The sequence below is a fragment of the Mesoplodon bidens genome (genome assembly GCF_964165515.1).
Source record: "Mesoplodon bidens genome assembly, chromosome: 10".
In the NCBI taxonomy this organism is placed as follows: Eukaryota; Metazoa; Chordata; class Mammalia; order Artiodactyla; family Ziphiidae; genus Mesoplodon; species Mesoplodon bidens.
Genome location: NC_138172.1, coordinates 85,364,497 through 85,387,426, shown reverse-complemented (window position 1 = coordinate 85,387,426; position 22,930 = coordinate 85,364,497). Strand labels below are relative to the sequence as shown.

General features: G+C 40.2%; 2 protein-coding genes across 25 annotated transcripts in view; one reads left to right on the top strand and one right to left on the bottom strand.

Annotated features, from left to right (window-relative positions):
• CARMIL1 (capping protein regulator and myosin 1 linker 1) overlaps nucleotides 1-22,930 on the top strand; it is a 317,704-nt gene that overhangs the window by 267,865 nt on the left and 26,909 nt on the right. For all 3 annotated transcript variants that reach the window (XM_081245158.1, XM_081245157.1, XM_081245156.1), the window contains exons 30-31: nucleotides 18,189-18,255; nucleotides 18,502-18,698. In XM_081245158.1, coding sequence (XP_081101284.1) covers nucleotides 18,189-18,255; nucleotides 18,502-18,698 — 264 coding nt within the window. The remainder of the gene's footprint in view (nucleotides 1-18,188; nucleotides 18,256-18,501; nucleotides 18,699-22,930) is intronic.
• SLC17A1 (solute carrier family 17 member 1) overlaps nucleotides 6,324-22,930 on the bottom strand; it is a 269,472-nt gene continuing 252,865 nt past the window's right edge. For 20 of the 22 annotated variants that reach the window (XR_014016750.1, XR_014016751.1, XR_014016752.1 and 17 more), the window contains 2 exons: nucleotides 20,361-20,493; nucleotides 10,506-14,081 (listed from right to left, as the gene is read on the bottom strand). The gene's annotated coding sequence lies outside the window, so the exon portion shown is untranslated. Of the gene's footprint in view, nucleotides 8,179-10,505; nucleotides 14,082-20,360; nucleotides 20,494-22,930 lie in introns of those variants that run through there. The other 2 variants (XR_014016755.1, XR_014016754.1) reach the window with 2 other exon arrangements.

The following is a 22,930-nucleotide window of genomic DNA, read 5'->3' as shown; positions in this document are numbered from 1 at the left end:
TTTTTTTTTTTTTGCGGCACGCGGGCCTCTCACTGCTGTGGCCTCTCCCGTTGTGGAGCACATGCTCTGGACGCACAGGCTCAGCAGCCCAGCCGCTCCGTGGCATGTGGGATCTTCCCAGACTGGCGCACGAACCCGTGTCCCCTGCATAGGCAGGCGGACTGTCAACCACTGCGGCACCAGGGAAGCCCAGGAAACACAATCTTTAATTGACACAATGGACCAGATAGATTTAATCAATATTTATAGGACATTCCATCCAAAAACAGCAGATTACACTTTTCTTTTCAAGTGCACACGGAACATCCTCCAGGATAGATCACATCTTGGGTCACAAATCAAGCCTTAGTAAATTTAAGAAAACTGAAATCATATCGAGCATCTTTTCTGACTGCAATGCTATGAGATTAGAAATCAGTTACCGGGAAAAAATGTAAAAAACAGAAACACATGGAGGCTAAACAATACGTTACTAAATAACCAAGGGATCACTGAAGAAATCAAAGAGGAAATCAAAAAATACCTAGAGACAAATGACAATGAAAACACGATGATCCAAAACCTATGGAATGCGGCAAAAGCAGTTCTAAGAGGGAAGTTTATAGCTATACAAGCCTACCTCAAGAAACAAGAAAAATTTCAAATAAACAATCTAACCTTACACCTAAAGGAACTAGAGAAAGAAGAACAAACAAAACCCAAAGTTAGCAGAAGGAAAGAAAGAAATAAAGATCAGAGCAGAAATAAATGAAATAGAAACAAAGAAAACAATAGCAAAGATCAATAAAACTAAAAGCTGGTTCTTTGAGAAGATAAACAAAATTGATAAATCATTAGCCAGACTCATCAAGAAAAAGAGGGAGAGGACTGAAATCAATAAAATTAGAAATGAAAAAGGAGAAGTTACAACAGATACCACAGAAATACAAAACATCCTAAGAGACTACTACAAGCAGCTCTATGCCAATAAAAGGGACAACCTGGAAGAAATGGACAAATTCTTAGAAAGGTATAACCTCCCAAGACTGAACCAGGAAGAAATAGAAAATATGAACAGACCAATCACAAGTAATGAAATTGAAACTGTGATTAAAAATCTTCCAACAAACAAAAAGTCCAGGACCATATGGCTTCACAGGTGAATTGTATCAAACATTTAGAGAAGAGCTAACCCCTATCCTTCTCAAACTCTTCCAAAAAATTGCAGAGGAAGGAACACTCCCAAACTCATTCTATGAGGCCACCGTCACCCTGATACCAAAACCAGACAACGACACTACAAAAAAAATGCCAGACCAATATCACTGATGAATATAGATGCAAAAATCCTCAACAAAATACTAGCAAACAGAATCCAACAACACATTAAAAGGATCATACACCATGATCAAGTGGGAGTTATCCCAGTGATGCAAGGATTCTTCAATATATGCAAATCAATCAATATGATACATCATATTAACAAACTGAAGAAGAAAAATCATATGATCATCTCAATAGATACAGAAAAAGCTTTTGAGAAAATTCAACACCCATTCATAGTAAGAGCGCTCCAAAAAGTGGGCACAGAGGGGACCTACCTCAACATAATAAAGGCCATATACGACAAACCCACAGCAAATATCATTCTCGGTGAAAAACTGAAAGCATTTCCTCTAAGATCAGGAACAAGACAAGGATGTCCACTCTCACCGCTATTATTCAACATAGTTTTGGAAGTCCTAGCCACAGCAATCAGAGAAGAAAAAGAAATGAAAGGAATACAAATTGGAAAAGAAGAAGTAAAACTGTCTGTGTTTGCAGGTGACATGCTACTATACATAGAGAGTCCTAAAGATGCCACCAGAAAACTACTAGAGCTAATCAATGAATTTGGTAAAGTTGTAGGATACAAAATTAACGCACAGAAATCTCTTGCATTCCTATACACTAATGATGAAAAATCTGAAAGAGAAATTAAGGAAACATTCCCATTTACCACTGCAACAAAAAGAATAAAATACCTAGGAATAAGCCTACCTAGGGAGACAAAAGACCTGTATGCAGAAATCTGTAAGACACTGATGAAAAAAATTAAAGATGATACCAACAGCTGGAGAGATATACCATGTTCTTGGATTGGAAGAATCAATATTGTGAAAATGACTATACTACCCAAAGCAATCTACAGATTCAATGCAATCCCTATCAAATTACCAATGACAATTTTTACGGAACTGGAACAAAAAAATCTTAAAATTTGTACGGAGACACAAAAGATCCCGAATAGCCAAAGCAGTCTTGAGGGAAAAAAACAGAGCTGGAGGAATCAGACTCTCTGACTTCAGACTATACTACAAAGCTACAGTAATCAAGACAGTATGGTACTGTCACAAAAACAGAAACATAGATCAATGGAACAAGATAGAAAGCCCAAAGATAAACCCATGCACCCATGGTCAACTAATCTATGACAAAGGAGGCAAGGATATACAGTGGAGAAAAGACAGTCTGTTCAATAAGTGGTGCTGGGAAAACTGGACAGCTGCATGTAAAAGAATGCAATTAGAACACTCCCTAACACCATACACAAAAATAAACTCAAAATGCATTAGAGACCTACATGTAAGACCAGACACTATAAAACTTAGAGGAAAACATAGGAAGAACACTCTATGACATAAATCACAGCAAGATCTTTTTTGATCCACCTCCTAGAGTAATGGAAATAAAAACAAAAATAAACAAATGGGGCCTAATGAAACTTAAAAGCTTTTGCACAGCAAAGGAAACCATAAGCAAGATAAAAATACCACCTTCAGAATGGGAGAAAATATTTGCAAACGAATCAACGGACAAAGGATTAATCTCCAAAATATATAAACAGCTCTTGCAGCTCAATATTAAAAAAACAAACAACCCAATCAGAAAATGGGCAGAAGACCTAAATAGACATTTCTCCAAAGAAGGCATATAGGTGGCCAAGAAGCACATGAAAAGCTGCTCATCATCATTAATTATTAGAGAAATGCAAATCAAAACTACAATGAGGTATCACCTCACACCAGTTAGAATGGGCATCATCAGAAAATCTACAAACAGCAAATGTTGGAGAGGGTGTGGAGAAAAGAGAACCCTCTTGCACTGTTGGTGGGAAAGTAAATTGATATAGCCACTATAGAGAACAGTATGGAGGTTCCTTATAAAACTAAAAATAGAATTACCATATGACCCAGCAATCCCCCTACAGGGCATATACCCAGAGAAAACCATAATTCAAAAAGACACATGCACCCTAATGTTCATTGCAGCACTATTTACACTAGCCAGGTCATGAAAGCAACATAAATGCCCATCGACAGGCGAATGGATAAAGAAGAAGTGGTACATATATATATACAATGGAATATTACTCAGCCATAGAAAGGAATGAAATTGGGTCATTTGTAGAGACGTGGATGCATCTAGAGACTGTCATACAAAGTGAAGTAAGTCAGAAAGAGAAAAACAAATATTGTATATTAACAGATATATGTGGAACTTAGAAGAATGGTACAGAAATTGAGACACAGATGTAGAGAACAAACGTGTGGACACTAAGGGGGGAAAGCTGTGGGTGTGGGGTGGGGATGGTGGTGTGCTGAATTGGGCGATTGGGATTGACATGTATATACTGATGAGTATAAAATGGATGACTAATAAGAATCTAATGTATAAAAAAATAAAATTCAAAAGAAAGGAGTCAAACTCATAGAAACTGAGTAGAAAAGTGGTTGCCAGGGCAGGGGCTGGGAGGCTGGGGAATAGATACAGGTTAGTAAAAGCTTATAAACTAAAAAAAAAAAAAATCAAAACAACTTGATGTTCTGCATGAGCCTCAGTTTACTTTTGGACTGAGGTGGTTATCCATTAATACAGTGAAATATGAGATATGGTGGGAAAGAGCTCTGATAGAGATGTGTAGGTTGCTATGGAGAGAAGGGATGCCCAGCCCTGCCTGGGGTGGGCCGTTGTCAAGGAAGCCATCCTGGAGGAAAGTTCTGAACATCATGCTTGGTACATAATAAGGCCCTTAGTAACTGTTGGTACAACGAGAGTTAGCATTTGAAGGAGAAGTTGGCCGAGACTAAAATGAGTAAGTAAATTTAGCAGAGAGAATAGTACTTATAGAGAGGCTTGGACTGAGGAGAGAGCTTCACGATTTGAGGAACTATTGTGGGATTATGGTACAACGGGAATAAAGGGTAGGAGAGAGGATAGGTGACGAGGGTGAAGGCCATATCACAAAGAGCCTTGTAGAGCTCGCTAAGGGTTTACTTGTTTCTATATTGTTTAGTTATTTTGAAGGCAACACTGAAGGTGAGGAATATGGGAGAAGGGGCAGATTTTGGCGGAAACAGACGTTAGTGATTCCCGTTTTGGTTATGTTGAGGTGAGGCGTTTGCAAGACCCTGGCTTGAGTTGTCCAGTAGGGAATTGTAGAGGCGGCCTCAGAGCTCAGTAGCCAGGGCTGGATTGGTAGGTCATCCATGCACAGCCACGGTACAGATGTACTCACCAGACACCTTCCCTCACCTGACCGCTGTCCCTTCAACTCTATAAGCACTTTTCTTTTCCTACATTCATGACATTTATCTCAGTTTACCTTGAGTTACAGACTTGTATATTCATCTGCCTAGTCGGCATCTTAATTAGATGTCTACTGGGTATCTCAAGCTTAATGTGTCCAAAACAGAGTCATTGATTTCCCCTTCCCCTACTGGAGCATTTGTTTTCTCAGTGTGGGACACCACATTGTATTCTACCCATTTATTCCTAACTCCACAGTCAGTCTCAGTCTTACCCTTACCCTTACTCCGGCCCCTCACCCTAGCCACCCTTGCCTGTACTCCTGAAATAGACTTGTAGCTTATACTTATGCTTCCACTCTGGCCTCTCTGCAATCAATCAGTCCCCTCTCAGTAGGCCAGGAACTTTCTAAAGTAGAGAACAGATCAATATGTGAGGTGTCAAACCCTTTGATGGCTTCCCATTGCACCCAGAATAAATGGAGTCTCTTCCCCACGGGTTCACAAGGTCCTCCATGATCTGGCCTCCATCTCTCTATGTGCTCTACCCTCTCCTTTGTTCACTTCCCTCAAGCCACTGTGGCCTCATTGCTTTTCTCTAGAACTTGCCCTGGTTCCCATCTCATCCTTTTCTTCCTTCAGCTTGGAACACACTTCACCAGATCTTCCCTCAGCTACCTTTTCCCCACCACTCAGGTCTTAACTCAGATCTCTCAAAAGTTTTCCTTGACCCTCCGAGCCGAAGACACCCTCCAGTCTCTCTACCATATTATCCTGTTTTATCTGCTCAGCACTTATCAGTACTTGAAATGATCTTGTTTACTCGTGTAGGTACTTTTTGCCATCTCCCCATGCTGGAGCATATGCTCCTAGAGGGCAGGGACTGGGATTGTACTTGGACCACATAATCCCAGTATCTAGTGCCCAGTACCTGGCATGTAATAATTGCTCAGTACATTTTGTTTAATGCCTTGGCTTTGCATTGCAATTTGTGCTTAGCTCAACTTTCCTGCTAGATTCTATGTTCCTTGAGGGTACAGGAGTTACGTCTTTGAATTCTGTACAGCTAATGCCAGCAATAAATGTCAGTAACAGATTTCTCTGGGAACTCTAGAAAATGATTCTTGGCGTGAAAAGGCTATCTTTAAACCTATGAGGTTCTATTAATGAGAATATTATAGGCTATATCCTCAGTGATCCAAGCTCTCAGCAAGTTGTATAGGAAAAAAGGAGAAAACCACGTACCCACTGTGAGACATGCACTGTGCCCTCTGCTTTGTCATGGCAGCCATATGTGGTAACTATTTTAACCTGTTTTTCAGATGAGAGCTCAGAGCTCAGAGACGTTAATACACTTGCCCCATATCACACGGCTGGTTTAGGGGTAGCCAGAGCGGAGGGCTCAACTCCAAATGATCCATTTCCCAAGCCTGTACCCTCTCTGCTGCATCCCTGGTCTTCAGGCTGGACCAGGTCACTGGAAGAAAAGTCCAGGGAAGGTTGGGTTGGGGAAGACCCTTTTCACGCAGGGTTTGCACTGAGAGTTTGGTGGGTGGTGTCTCTAACTGCGGGCTAATTCTGTCCCTCCCAGGTTTTATTCCTCCTCTTAGTGAACTGGGAGGGATTCTAACCTGTGGTAGCAAATCCCACCTCTTGAAATAATGGGGCAAGTGATGGCTCGAGTTGTAGGTGTCTGAACTGATGGGAACAAGCAGCAAAAAACTGAGAAAAGAGGGCTGTCTGCCTCTGGAGGCTGCCTACTGAGGACACACATGATCATCCCCAGCTCAGTCCTGCTTACTCAGGCCACACCACTGGCCCTGACTTACAGTTGGACAGTTTTCCTTCTTGCCTAGGAGAATTTGAGGGTTAGCCAAATATCTCCTGAAAATAAAGGCTTGCTAAGGAGGGAATGAAGTTATGATACAGCAAAGTTCAAGATCAGTCCCTATCTATGACTCTGTGGTGCTGTTTTGCTTGCTGGGTGAGGTGGAGCCTTAACCTTGGGAACTAGTGCTGTAAGCTTTAGACCTAACTGATCTGACTTTGATTATCAAAATTGAGGTATGTGGTCATTTTGCTCTCCCAGACAGGAGATCAACTAACTAGAGCTGAACGGTAGGGTGGGTACCTGTAAGTCAAGCCAGGATTCTCTGGGAGCAGCCTTCATTCCACTTCAGCCCTTGCATGAATGCACTGGACCTTTGAACGACGCAGTGGTTAGGGGCGCCGACAGCCCCCCCCCAAAAAAATTGGGCTATAACTCTGTACAGCCCGCTCTCTATGTCTGTTGTTCCGTCTCTGCAGATTCAACCAGCCTCGGATTGACTAGTACTGTAGTATGTATTTATTGAAAAATAATCCCCACTTAGGTGGACCTGCATAAGTTCAAAGCTGTATTGTTCAAGGGTCAACTGTACCCAGTTGAAATCTCCAAATGCCATACCCAGTTCAGCATGGCCAAAATGGCCCTTCCCCTGAAAAAGATTTCAGAGCATCCTCTATCACGGCCGTAGCAAAACCTCAGAAAGGGCTTCTAGTTGTGCAATGTGTGGCCTCCACTCCCCAGGTAACTGAATCCGTTGACCATCTGTATCCTGTTATTTGATGCTGAAGCCTTAAACGTTGGAAAATGTTAATGAAAGACAGTCATTGACAAGACAGGGTTTGTTACAGTATTAAGTCAGGACAACAGAGATTACATACATATGCTCTGAAAGCCATTCTTCTTTGGTTGTAATACAACGTCACAGTGGTGTATAAAAAGTGTGTTTGGTAGACAGTTTATCCAACTTTCCACTATAGCTTGGTTGCAAGATCAGTTAAAATGAATAAAAAGTGGGCTGTTTCCTGGAGAAAACATGACAAAGATAAAGATTTAATTTTTTTGTATCAAAAAAATTGTGCAGATCTGGAAAATAAGGAAACAAACCATGTTCACTTAAAAATAGTACTGTACTGTGATCTTCACAACAGTCTCATCAGTACAGCTCCCTGAATGTTTTTGTTCTAACATCATGATGCTATTTTAACTTATATATGAAATGAGATTCTGGATATAAAAGTTAATGAGTGTGATGTGAATAGCTGGATTTAACATTGCATTCAGTAGGAAATGTGGTGCCTCACTAAATCTCTACACATCATTCCTCCTTTTGTCCATTGATTTATAGTGGCTCTCTCAGAGTTACGGCTTCCATGTACTACTCTTCCTAGATATTAAAGATTGTTGCTCTCCAACAGTCATCATAGGAAGGATTAGGTATCTCATTCTCTCAGTAAGATTTATACCGCCTCAAACTTTAACAAGTAGAAATGCATAAAAATTACTTTTTAAACTACAAATGTGATGATACTGTTTGGTTAGATATTTTGAGGGTAAAAATAATAATGAGTAACTTTGGGTTCCCCTTGAGCATTGACTCAGATGCCAATCTGGTAGGAAATATTTAATTATTATAATCTAGTTCATTAAACAGGGATTAACCATATTCATTTTAAAAATGCACAGGAAAGCACAAGATGACACCAGCATATCTTGAATCAAAAAGCAAGGATTGGCTCTAAATCCAGTGGGATCATTGCAAAGGATACAAAATCCAGATTGAAATGGCTTCCACTGGGATACTCCCTGCAACCAAAACAGTAATGACAGTAATAGTTTAGGATACATTGAATTAATTTTAAAAAATCCTTAAGTCCATAGTAATACTAAGAAAATAAAAGAGAGAGGATGGTACGGAAGATTTAAAAAAGGGAAATTTGATCCTTACAGAGGAACGGCACCTAATAAAATGTGGGAATAATGATAGAAGTAGAAAGTGACAGTTTTGTAGCTCTCTTATATTCATTCATTCAGGCAAGGATTGTCAGTGGTTGTTTACAAATGGGCTCATCCGCATAAACTGAAAGTATCACCTCACAGAGTTATTATTATCAAGAGACAAGGTACCTTTACAAATTACCAAGGGACAAGGTACCTTTCCTTTGAAGCAATTGGGAGGTTCCTGCCCTATTGAAGTGATCAAATTTAGTGTCACCAAGAATGGAACAACTTGATCTGGGTGCCACCTGTTGTGATTCAGTTGTTTACAGCATCACCCGTTTGGCATTTGTGCTAAAAATAGTTCACCTGAATCTAATTATGGGGGACAATCAGACAAATATAGAATGTGGGAGAGTCTGTGAAACAACTGGCCTGAATTCTTCAAGAAAGTCAGTATCATGAAAAAGAAAGGCAGGATTGGGGGTGGGGGAAGGAGGGTTTGCTAGATAAAAAAGATGAGAGAAACATAACCATATATCGTGGGTGAATTCTCCATTAGATCCTGCATCTAAAAGGGGCAGGGGGAGTGTTGTAAGACATGTGAGGGACAGTTGGGGCAATATGAATGTGGACCATGGTATGTACATACATACTATGTAATTGCTATTAATTTTGTTAGGTGTATGGTTATGTAGGAGAATATACTTCTTAGGATATTCACACAGAAGTATTTAAAGGTGAAATGTCAGGATGTCAACAACTTTTAAATGGTTCAACCAAAAATTTGTGTGAGAAAATGGAGGAAATAATGTGACAAAATGTTAGAGAATCCACGTGAAGAGTATACCTGTATTTATTATACTATTTTTGTGGTAAATTTGAAAATGTTAAGAATAGTTGGGGAGCAAAGAGTAGGTGTACGTATTTGAAGTTAAAGAAGTGGACACCAATCCATGAACCACTAGGGTCCATTAGGAAGTTTTTTATCAATCTAACATGAAATGGGAAAAATAAGGACAACAGAGAAAAACTTTACATGAATGTAAATGTATCTAATTTAAAGGCCTGTTCTTTTTTTTTTTTTTTTGCGGTGTGTGGGCCTCTCACTGTTGTGGCCTCTCCCATTGCGGAGCACAGGCCCTGGACACGCAGGCTCAGCGGCCATGGCTTACGGGCCCAGCCTCTCCACGGCATGTGAGATCTTCCCGGACCGGGGCACAAACCCGTGTCCCCTGCATCGGCAGGCAGACTCTCAACCACTGCGCCACCAGGGAAGCCCACTCTTCTGTATTTTTGAGACATTTTAACATGTTTCAAAAAGAACTCTGCCATATATTAAAAATAAAAAAAACTTGGAAAAAAATCACTTTTTTTGTGTGTGATAAAGGATCCCATAATAAATGTCTTTGGCCATTAACTTGTAAAAAGAGTTTATCTCTGCAAAAGTTTTAAAAAGTGAGTATACTTGACAAGGCAACTATCCATAGTTGAAGTCCTCATAGATGTGATGCTGTTTCTGCCCATGGAAGCTGAGGGAGGGCCGATGAGGTGGGAGCCAAAAGGCACCTCTGCAGTCTTTGGGCAGATTTGCCTAAATTGCTGTGCTTGGTGGTAAACTCCCTCATTTGCTTTTTTTTTTTTTTTTTTTAACCAAATGGATTTTCTTCCTCACCCAGTCTGGGCCGGTTCTTGAACACCAAATCACTATCTCCATGTTCTTGTCAAAATGAATTACTAAAGTGGCTGGCAAAACATTTACATTGTTTTGTTAGAGTGAATCCTATCCAGGTTCATGTTGAATTTTTTTACTCCCTCAAATGTGAGTTTTGTGGTAAAGAAAATTAAAAAGTTAGAAGTGGTACCAAGTTCTTGTTTTAATTTGGCCTCTTGGGCTCCTAAATGTTGAGATGGCAGCTATTTTTTTTTATTATTATTATTGATTTTAATTATTATTTTAATTGAAGTATAGTTGATTTGCAGTATTGTGTTAGTTTCAGGTGTACAGCATAGTGACTCAGTATTTTTACAGATTATATTCTATTGTAGGTCATTACAAGATAATGGGTATAATTCCCTGTGCTATACTGTAGATCCTTGTTGTGTATCTATTTTATATATAGTAGTTTGTATCTTTTAATCACATACCCCTAATTTGTCCCTCCCCCACTTCCCTCTCCCCTTTAGTAACCACAAGTTTGTTTTCTATGTCTGTGAGTCTGTTTTAGTTTGGATATACATTCACTTGTATTATTTTTTAAATTCCACGTTTAAGAGCTATCACATAGTATTTGTCTTTTTCTGTCTGATTTATTTCATTATACTGTTCTCTAGGTCCATTCGTGTTGCTGCAGATGGCAATATTTCATTCCTTTTTATGGCTGAGTAATATTCCATGTGTATACATATCACTTAATCCACTCATCTGTTGATGGGCACTTGGGTTGCTTCCATGTCTTGGCTATTGTAAATAATGCTGCTATCAACTTGGGGGTACGTGTGTCTTTTTGAATTGGTGTTTTCGGTTTTTTCCAGATAAATGCCCAAGAGTGGAATTGCTGGATCATCTGGTAGTTCTATTTTTAGTTTTCTAAGGAACCTCCATACTGTTTTCCACAGAGGCTGCACCAATTTATATTCCCACCAACAGTGTTGGTTTCCTTTTCTCCACACCTTCTCCAACATTTGTTCTTTGTAGACTTTTTGATGATAGCCATTCTGACCGGTGTGAGGTGATACCGCATCATGGTTTTTATTTGCATTTTTCTAGTAATTAGTGATGTTGAGCATCTCTTCATGTGCCTGTTAGTGAGATGGCAGTTATTCTTGAATGCTTCATGGCAATAATAACACTTGTAAAACACTGGTACATGTAACCCTGTGTTGCTTTAAGAATCTTTAAAGTTTCTTCACATATATTACAGTCAGTCAGTTTCCACCTGATGATCAAATTTGTCCCTTGTCATTACCCATCAAGAGGTGGCCACAGTGGTGGTGGCATATGGTCCTGCAGATGAGCTTCTACTGGGGTGTCTGCAGAGTAAGTCCAGGCAATCAGTCAGCACTAAGTGACCTGAGTGATGCCTTTAAGTATTCCTAAATAAGCTTTTTGGAGAGTTCCTACAAAATTACAAAAAAGCACACCAAAAAAATGTCAAACACCTGTGTCCCCACCACCTGAACAAACAACACGTTAGCATCTTTTTCGTGCCAGTGTGTTTTTTTGATACCAGAATATCAACTCTAGGAATGCAGGGACCTCATCGGTCTTCTTCACTGCTATACCCACGCCCCTTCTCCAAGAGTGCCCAGTGCACAGTAGGTGCTCAGTAAATATTTGTTGAATCTCAAATAATATGAAACATTCTTGATAAAATTATAGCCTCATTTGGCCTCTGCTGACAGCTTCACTCTTCTCCCCCTTTCCTCAGAAGTACCACTGTCACAATTTTGGATGCTTTCTGTTGATTTTATATGTTCCAAGCATAATGTATTCGTAACAGCATATAGCGTTATTTTGTATGTTTTAAAATTTACATAAATGGCATCATACCCTGTGTATCTTTCTGAAACTTGCTTTTTTCATTCAGTATTACCTTTTGAGATTTTTCATGTTGCTATATATAAAGTTTTTTCTCCTTTTAACTGCTGTTCCATCATTTGAATATACTTCATTTTAGTTATCCATTCCTGTGTTTAATAGGCTTTTAGATTGTTCCCAGATTCTTGCCATTATAAAGCTACTAATAAATGCTTCCTCTCCCCTCAGTTTTTCTCCTTGGGAATAGCAAAATGAAAAAATGATACTACTAATGCTCAGAATCACTGCCAGTTGGTGAAGCACTGTGGGGCCATTGACTGGCAGTATATGCCAGGCTCTGTGCTAATCCTCACAACAGTTTATTTTACAAACTAGAAAACTAGGCCTGACTTTACAAAAATATTGGCCAAAGTTCCACAACCCCTTAACTGATTCGAGCTCAGTTCTCGGATGCCAAAACCTTGAGCGTGGGACATACTCTCGGGAGAGGATGAGTTCCAAAAAGTGTGCTGAAGGATAGAGAACTAATGATGTTGATTCCTTTGAAAAGTTGAAATGTCTGTTGCCATGGTTTCCCTCTTCATAGGAACATTTTTTTTTGCTTGCCTGTCATTTTAAGAGTTGAACCAACTGAAAGGTTCCTTACCTTCACTTATAATGACCTTTAGGTGGATAACTGGGACAGAGTACTTGTCATGTTGAATTAACCTTTCACAAAGAGAAAGTCTAAAATTATCTGTGGGACTTAACTATCAGCTATAACTCTCGTATGTATGTATCCATAGTCACACCTTTAAGGAAGCTTCTGAGGGCATGTATAGTTAAGACAGGGGCAAGAGTCTTTATTTCAGGCCATTCAGGAATATTTGAAAATACATTTGTGCTTTTTCTCTTTTCATTCAGCAAGGCTGTTTTCAATCTAATTTAAGGTATCATAAAATGAGGTGTATTTGAAGAAAATTGCCTAATGAAATAAGAAATTAGAAGTCTGTGGATTGAGACTTTTTTCAGGACCTTGCTGATGGAAGCCTTTATGATAAGCAAATAATACTGAGGATGATCATAATGATGGTGGTGATGGTTATGGGAAGCCTTTTACTTGTGTACCACCCACCGGTTTACAGTCACAAACTGAGAAGCCCTGTATTTTCATCCTGCTGTATATTGAGAAGAATTGACACACACAAAATAAGGAATTTGAAGGAAAAAAGTCAGCCCCATGTAGATGGAGTAGGTGGCCTTCCTCAGAGTGTGTTTTCAGGAAGTTTGGAAAAGATGCCCCCCATCTTCACAAAGATCTGACATTCTACAATGGGACTTTTTCGGTTTTGTTATGCTTTTAAAAATTCTTTTATAAATTTTCAGAATATTAACATGCCCTAACAACTGTTAATAATGGTGACCAATGAGGTTTTAAAAATTCTTTAATTAGAGATTTAATGTGAAATGTAAGGTGACCTAAATTCCCACTAAGGTATAAGGTACTGTCAATGTTAATGACACTATAGGTATGTAACTGTGCTAGGTCCTGGTATCAGATCCTTGCTTGAAATGCTCTGATGACTGAGGGGAAGAGAGAACTCAAAGCTGCTGCTACAGTGGGGAGGACAGAATGATGTAAAGACCCCTAGAAGGGACGCTTACATGTGCCCAAAGACATGTTGTCCCCACTTAGTTGCTGGGACTAGCCCTGTGGCCCAAGAACCAACACCTGCATGGAGTTTGCTAATGTCCATCCAGTGTTCTGTCTACCGTGTGCCTTTGGAGCTGATGACATCTCCATCTCCCAAGTAGGATTGATACCTTACGGGGTTGGTAGATGGCATTTTGCACGCACTTAGCAGAAGAGGTAATATCTCTTAAGAGTTTCTGCAGTTTTCAAGCTGTAATTGTGCTTCTGCTTAAGAAAAGCTAGGTTGGATGCCTTAAGCTAATAATAGTTTGGCCTCATTCCTTTGCTATGAAGGCTTTTTATGTAGCTTTTCTGTTTATTTGTGTATGGTGTCTCTCCCTCCCCATTTCTTGTAATGCTGTTGCTTTATTTCTCTTCCATTCAAATTTTTTTTCCTTTCTTTTTGCTGCATGGAGACTCTCTGCTGTACAAGTGTAAGTATTTTTTGGTGGCTCTGCAGATTCTGGCTGTACTAGTTTACATTCTTGTGCTCCATTTGCTTCCGTGCTGCCTGGCTGATCTCCCAGGAGACTGTAGTGTCGTCATCCATCTTGGATCCTGAATAAAATAGGCAGCAATTTAGAGAGAAGATTGAACTTTACAAGATGGTTCAGCTTAGCAAAACAGGCGATGAATTTAAAATATTCCCAGCCATGTGCCTGAAAGCAAGAGTGTTGATGAAGAGGGTGTAAACATTCAAGAGGAGAAAAGTGCTTCTTCCATTCATGTTTGTAAAAAAAAGACATGATTACTTAAACTTCCAAGGTTTTTAATTTCTGATTCTTGTCATATTACTTGTTTCCCAGAGTTGTAGAAAACTGGCATCGTAATACCTTCTTTTTTACTAATCTGCTTTCCAACTGTTTTTGTTTTCTTTTTTTTTTTTTAACCTCAAGGAAAAGAAAAGTAATTAAGGATTCTTGAGCTTTGGTGTGAGGGTGTTGTTTATTATTCTTTGCGCAAACTTGGTAAAACAAACAAGGAAACTACTCCATCCTATTTTTCTGGTGATAGAAACAATTTAACTCTCATTTTTAAAAAAATTAGTATGTCTAGGAATTATGTGTTAAAAATGAGTTTAACAGGAAAATATGCTGTGTTGTTTATAAGGTTCTAACATTAGTCCTTAACGGTAAAAGTGGATATGTATCACTATTGAGCTACATGGAGAATAGTTATAAATCCATTATAAAAATTGGATCAAACGAGTAAGATTTCCAAGCAATGTAGACATTGTGCTGCTTTTGGATGCTTGGAGAATAGAGCCATGCATTTCATTCACTGTCTGCCACAATGGGGATTTACTGATGTTTGTGATACCAGAATAAGTCTGTGTTTAGAGTTTTCCTTCTAAAGTTATATTTTAAAGGGTTTAACACATTGTTCCTCATATTTCCTGAGGGTGTGAATATTGAAAATTACTACTCATAAAATGCAGTTTTAAAGACAAAGTAATTTTGTCTAGGCCTGAAGTAATAGTTGGCAGTGTTAATCATACATCGATTTGTGAAGGGTCCCTTTGGTGTGTGTACCTCTTCTGCTTCCATTGCTGACCCCCTTCATCTGTTGGGCACTTTGTGATTTCTCTGATCAGAAAATACTTAGACATTGACAAATGTCCAGGAAGAGTAAACAAGGACTAAGACATAGTGTGAGAAAATTAACCCTTTTATTTTGGTTCAAAAAGGGAAGAGAGTAAATGTAAATCTGGATGGTAAAGCCAGATTTTTTTTTCCAGGATTCAATTCATCTAATCAACAGGTGTGAGAAGGGGGAAGAGAGTGCATAGAAACCATCTTTCTAGAGAAACATACAGTATGTGTTCCTAAACGTACACATAGGTGGATAATCATATCATTCTTACATTTCCTCTTGCTTTAGATTTATATGTAATCAAATCATAGGAATGAGCCAATAAGATTGAGCAAGTCCACACTGTCTGTAAAACTGTTAGGGAAGAAACAATTGTAAAGAAAAGAAAGAAAACTATGAAGAAATAAAATTCACTTTTTTTCTCCATTGTTATACTTAAAGCCATATTTATTCTTTCTTGTGAAAGAAAGAGATTGTAAAACAGTTCATCCATCGAAAGAAATGTATAATATCAGGTTGCGTTCTTAACACCAATTGTAGAAACCAGCCTGATGGCAAGCTCTGACCATTTTAGCAAAAGGCCATTGGCCCTGTCCAAACATGGCAAAACTTCAGAATTCACGGATATGTCAAGCACAGAGAGAGTTTTATGCAGAATGCAACTGGAAGTTATATGCTCTTGTAAAGAGCATATGAAATGAAGGAAAGCAATGAAAATGCATTAGAATGCATCTTTCTGATATTCAAATTTTGTGTACTAGGTTTTGAGGCATTAGAAAGCTAGAACAAGAAAGGCAAACTGGTTTCCATTTGATTAATGTCAGCCATCAAAAATCTTGATGATTTTGTATGTTTCTCAATGTGTCTATAAAATTAGATTGAGCGGAATGCTCCATTTACAGTTGGGCATCAGTTTGTAAATGAGTTTCTGTCTATTTTTTATATATGTTATATATATTCTCTTATATGTAATTCTATATGTATTTTTTATATATTTACAAATTATAATATAGTTGAAATGTCATTATTGTCATATGTTTTAACATGCATTTGGTATTCATTATAAAGGCTAAATAGGGAAACTTGACCCAGATTATTTTTGCCCACAAACATTTTTTCTTATAAAATCTAATCAGGAGTCACAGGAAAAAATTTTGGAAGACATCTTCATTCTATGCATTTTTAAACTTCTTTCCTATTTAATGACTATCTAAATGAATTGGCTGGAAATTATATCCCAAGCTACTTCTTAATCCTTTTACCTATCAAGGTTGTGCACAAGGTGGATACAATACTGAAGGAGTTTTCATGACCAAACACAGCATATATTTTGATAGTTTGTGTCTCCTTGAAAATTATTTTTAGAGGTTCCACTTATGAATAGACCAGTCACACCACCTTCAACCAACTGTAAGGCCTGTTTTGGGGCGAACTGTCTTGAAACTGGATTCCTTTCCAGTTGCACTGGATTGGTTGTATTTTTACTGAACCCGCAAAGCCCGATGCTTTATAAAAAGATTTTCCTCTGATTGTCTGCCTTTAAAAAACCTTGAAAGAACCAAATCAGCAAGTTTCATTATGTTCAGGAAGACCAGTCTGGATTTAAATTCTATTGCTCACCATTTTTAATCTCCTTTTTCTCTCAATAATAGATAATAGCAAAAGGATATTATTTTTAAAAATGACATAAGATTGTCAAAACTATAAAGCTGTTTGCTTTAAAGGTCAATATGAAATAATTTATTCTTTGAACCTTGTTATCAACCTGTGGATTTTTTTTTTTTTTGGAGAAAGCTTTAGATGACAACCTATTAAGTGAAATGAAAGTCTACAAACTAAGTTCTGTCAGTTATGTTATATCTTAGTTTACATGAATACCAGTTTCCAGTATCAAAGCAGTTAACACCCCTAAAATCCATCCGTTTATTGATCACAAGTGGTGAGGCAGGAGGGATGCTGGGCTGACCTTAATAACTGGCTCTGTCCCTGGCCCTGCTCCTCTCGACTTGAGTGGTAGTCCTTATCATCTCCATGACTCAGTTTCTTCCTTGCAATTTGTGGAGGTGATGACAAAGGTTCCCTCCAGCTTTGACACGAGTTATTGTGTTGAGGGAGAAGCTAATGTCTTCCTTAAGGTTTGACTTAACATAATCAACAGTTGACACCAATGCTAGAAAAATGCTCTAAGAAGTTTTGGCCATGGTTTGGGTTTTGGTCTCCTTTTTTTTTTTTTTTTTTTTTTTTTGTGGTACGCGGGCCTCTCACTGTTGTGGCCTCTCCCGTTGCGGAGCACAGGCTCCGGACGCGCAGGCCCAGCGGCCATGGCTCACGGGCCCAGCCGCTCCGCCGCATATGGGCTCCTCCCAGACCGGGGCACGAACCCGTATCCCCTGCATCGGCAGGCGGACTCTCAACCACTGCGCCACCAGGGAGGCCCTGGTCTCCTTTTTTAAAAGGAAAAGAAGGATCAAAGATGTCTTACTGAGAAGTGACAGCAGATGGACTTCTAAATCATGGCAACTTTTTCCTTTGGACTTTGGTCTATGGTCTTTGCTCATAATGTAAAGATCAAACTTTTTGTGGCAGAAATGTGAAACAAAACAGTTAAACTGCTTAAATCATTAAGATGACAAAAAGGAGCTTGGTGTTGCTTATATTGATGTTGCTGTGATAATGAACAGTGAATAATTGTGTTTTCGATTTTTAGCGGCTGATTTTTACAGTCTTTCTTTCTTATTCCTTACATCTGTTTTAACATCCTCGTGTGCAGGTTAGAGCTAAATCCTATATCGTTCATTGTTCCTTTTAGCTATAAAAGTAGAATTTAACTGAATAGGGCTGGGGAAAGAAGTTGGCTGTATCATTTGAGAAAGTGGTAAGCATTTAGAAATGTCTTGGCTTAGCCCCTTCAGTCTGGCTGTCAGCTGTTACTAACCATCCTCTGAAGAAGTAAATACTGAGCGTAAAACAATTGATCCCAAATATTACCCCCCCCCCAGCAATGTTTCTAGACTTTGAAAGTTAAGTTTTCCGGGAATACCTGTCTAAGTACTTTCTTTATTTTATTGCTAGATGACTCCTAAATCCAAAAGGAAGACTATCCATAGCCGAATGCTGCGGCCTGTTTCCAGGGCATTTGGTAAGTGAGTATTTTGCTAATGCCAGTCGTTGCCTTATAACTGTGAAACACCCCTCAGCAAGAACCTTGGACCACTTCAAGGATATTTCTTAGGGATGCTCTAAGTGAGTACATATTGAGAAAGAGAATTAAGTGATTTGTGAATGAGTGTTTGCTATTCAGTGATAGACTGAAAATTACTTCTAGGAACTTTTAAAATCCATCTCTATGCAGTAAGTTTCAACCTGGGGCTTTGCCTTGTTTTAGAAATGGAATTTGATCTTGACAAAGCCCTGGAAGAAGTGCCAATTCACATTGAAGACCCGCCTTTCCCATCCATCAGACAAGAGAGGCAGAGCTCAGGGTTTATCTCTGACTTGCCGTCCGAGGAAGGAAAGAAGCTGGAGCACTTTACCAAGTTAAGACCAAAACGGATTAAGAAGCAGCAATCCACGCACGCAGCGGTAGGTGGGCTGGAGGGGCCCCATCTCTCCCTCACCCTGTCCTCCTCCAGGGAAACCTGGAGAGTCTTATAAAAGCGTGTTGCATACCTGAAAGCTTGTAGTTAAGGAGAATAGAACCTCTACCTGTGTGTGATATTCACATAAAATGTCTCATTTGCTGCTCAGCAATTTTGGAAAAGACAACACTGTAACGTTTTCAACTCTTTAGAACAGAGTTGCCCCTTGGAAGTTGTTAGAAAAATACCAGTCACGTGGGTGAGATAAAAATGCTACATCTGTAGAATTTTATAGTGTCCAGGTGTGAAAAGATGGAGAATAAGTATCAAAGAATTGATTTGTGATTAAAAATTGTTTGCATTTGATTTTGGACTGCACCCACATACTCCCCCACCTCCGTGTTCTGACCTGCTCTGGTGCCCTGGCTTTTGATAACCCACAAGCTGAGTGGTGGAGGAGAGGCCGTACCTGGGAGAACCATGCAGGCGGCATGCTTCTCAGCATCCTGCTCTCTACTCAGGAGAGGACTGAATTGTTTGCGCTAAGGAGCTTTAATGCAATTGACCCCATGTCTCTCTTTGGTTAGTGTCTTTTCTCTCCTTTGCAGTCAGACTTCTTGAAAAAGTTTGTCTTTGCCTGTGGTCTTTCTCCCTCACCTTCCTGTCACTCTGCAACCCACCAAAATCTTCATTCTGTACCTACCCACCTCTGAAACTACCCTGCCAAGGTCACTCCTAACCTAATCCTGTGGACACTTGTCAGCTGTCAGCCTACTTGACATCTCAGCGGTTACTTGACCCAGAAAGCTCCATCCTTCTGTGGGCCTCTGAGTCATCACTCTCTTTTCTTTCCTATTCACCTCTCCAGCGATGCCTTTTCAGTTTTCCTCTGCCTGGCCTTTGAGTGTATTATTTGTCTCGGTGATGTCATCTAAGCCCGTGGTTTCAGTTTCCCTGTTGTTGACTCCTCCCTCCTCTGTTGAGCTCCATATTCAGATATTCACCTGCCTCCTGGACTTTAAAGTCCCGGAGCACCTCAGGTTCAACAAATTCAAAACTGGGAGCCTATCTTTCTCTATAAACCTGCCCCACAAGGAGCATCACCAGTCAACAAGCTAGAAACCTGGATATGATCCTGAACACTAGCTCCCCAGTGCCATCCCTATTTGCTCGTCACCTTCTTCCCTTCTCCTCATCATCCCTGCATCCCTCACTCTCATCCTGTTTCAGGCCTCCAGTGATGCAGCCTTTTTGTCATTGCTTCCTCTCTCCCCACCGCCCCCACCCCTCCATCCCCCTACCCTTAGCTCCTAGGTGGATAACTACTCATTTTGCAGACCTCCACTGAGGCAAGACTTCTCCCAGGAAGCCCTCCCTGTCTCTACCTCTGTTCTCCCACATGGCTGGGGGTGCACGACTCCAGGGAAGGTTGTTGTCCCACACTAGTTGTGCACAGTGCACAGCCTGAGCAACCTTCCATGGAGGCCCTGCTCCCCCAGTGCCTGGCTTTTACCCTGTTACAGCCCTCACCGTACAGTGTTTTCTAGGCACGCTTTCCTCCTTGTGTATAAGCTCTGTGTAGGAAGGTGTGTGGTTTATTATCCTTGGTTGTATACTGAGCGCTTAGTATGAATTCAGTACAATGTAGCACGCGTTCAATACTCACTGGATGATAGGTGGATGACTGGAGTCGTAGATGGATAAAAGTCACAACCAGTTATCTGCATGGTCAGTCATTTGCTCATTCCAGATCCAGGTTGGGTGTATTTGGTTGATTTTTCTTATTTGATTCTGAATATCTTGACATGGTTTCAAAAAAACAAAAGAAAAATAATTTAGTAAATTGTTTTCTTTTCCAACTTACTTGATTTTAATATTTTATTGCACTGTGACATATTCTTTGAGGAATAAACTTTTTTTCTTTTTTAAATAAGGGAAAGGCCTTTCAGATGGGGAAAAAGACAGCATCCCACACTCCAGATTCTACATGGTTACTGAATAAATGGTTCCTCTGGCTCTTTCCCTGTGGAGGGTCATTAGCAGTATAGCTTGTATGTGACATGATGGTTTAAGGTTCCCCTTGATTAAGTCACTGACCCAGGGAAAGAGAACGTTGTGTCCTTGTTTTCTTTACCCATTTGAAAAACGAGAAAGAAGGGAAGAAAGCTGTGACAGAGTCTTGGTGGAGGAGTGTACTTAGGTCTATTCTAGAGCGACTTCAACCTTGTCCACAGAAAAGCTCAGACTCACAGGGTTGGCACACCCCAGGCTGCTCCATCCTAGGGACTCTGTAGCACAAGGGTATGTCCTAGGATAATGGATTATGGTCCTGGGTCTAAATAGATCTTCCCAGAGGCTTGGTAGCCTGAGAAATGTGCACAGCTTGTTCTCCCTTGGTTTCACAGTGAAAATATGCTGCCTAATGGTTTCACAGAGCTTGTGATTTTCCACGTGCTCTCACATTGAACACCTCTCTGCAGCTGCCGCGCCGGCCCCACTGTCCGCGTTTTCCAGTGGAGGGTGAGAAGGCTGCAGTATTCAGTAGCAGCAGTCATTTAATATTATCATTTTGGTTTTGTTTTGGTGGATTGAGTAGCCTTAGTCCACCCTAAATGGATCTTCGCTTTTCTAGAGCTTGTCCTTGACCCCTAATGCCCCTAATGAGCTTTTCTGGATGTCAGAACTCTCAAAGCCAAGGTATGGAGGCTGTTTTTACTTTCAGCATTTCTAATACCAAATGTGTGGTTTTCTTCCCCCTACACCTGCTAATTCTTCAACTCTGGACAACAACTGGGTGTCCCATAATTTAATTCAATTCTGACCCCTCAGGTGAAGGGCTCAGTGGTACCCTCACTTCAGATACCAGTCTCAGGTCACCTCCTGTACTTCTGACTGACCGACTTCATGGGAGGTTCCCATGCCCCCCTCCTTAGGTTAGATAATTTGCTAGAATGGCTCAGAATACTCAAGAGGACACTTTACTTACTATTACTGGTTTATTATAAAGGATACTGTCAACTGAAATAAAAGCATGCAATGTGAGAGCTGTGAGTTTCAGTTTTATTTGGGGACTTACTGAGGACTATGGCCTGGGAGCCAGCCTCTCCAAAGACTCTGAGGAACTGCTCAAAGAGGTGGGGGCAAGGTCAGCATATGTGTGATTTTGGAGAACGGGTATGTGCAGTCAAGCACATGTCTTGGTAGAAGGTTGCTGCTGGTCACGGGGCACAGATATCTTAATGATTGTAGTGCTTTTCTAAGTATGGGAAGATGTGAGAAATGGGGTTCATAAAATTTTCTCTTGAAAATATTTAACTATCTGAAGGCCTGTTCTGCCAATTTTCCCAGAGCACAGAGGGCCTCATTCCTGATCTGCACCTTGAACTCCTTTTGGGTGTGTTCAAGGTCATCGACTGCAGTGGCTAATGGCTTGATTCTTGTAGAGCCACATGGCAAGCAACAATCTTTAGTTGGCAGTTGTTACCCATACTGACCAACTGGCTATAAATCAAAGGTTCCCACAATCCTTCCTGGGTTTGATGTATTTGTTATAGCAGCTCACGGAACCCAGACATTACTTACTGGATTACTAGTTTATTATATAAGGATATAACTCAGGAACAGCCAGATGGAGGAGGTGCTTAGGGAAAGATATGCAAGAAGGGGCACGCAGCTTCCATGCCCTCTCCCAGCACATCACACTCCCTGCAGCTCCACATGTTCACCAACCCAGAAGCTCTCCGAACCTTGTCCTTTGGGGTTTTTATGGAGACTTCATTACACGGTCATAATTGAGTGAATCACTGGCCATTGGTGATTGATTGCACTTCTGGGCCCTATCAGCTCACTAAAGTGCAGGGGGTGGGGCTGAAAATTCAAACCCTCTAATCACCTGGTTGGGTCTCCTGGCTATCAGCCCCCATTTTTAGGTAGGTTTCAAAGTCACCTCATTAACATAACCAGAACACCTTTATGGCTCTCATTAGTTAGGAAATTCCAAGCATTTAGGAGCTCTGTGCCAGAAATGGGGATGAAGACCAAATATGTATTTCTTACTGTAAATCACTATATTACAACTATCTTCATAACATAGTTGGGATGCTTTCTCTCCTTTCCTAGTCTCTGGAACAGTTTGCAAATATTATAGATTTTGTGTTCCTCTCCCGGGAAGCCACCTGGGCCTGATGTGCTGTCTGTGTGCATGTCATGCTGATATGTCAATTTTTTTAAACTAGG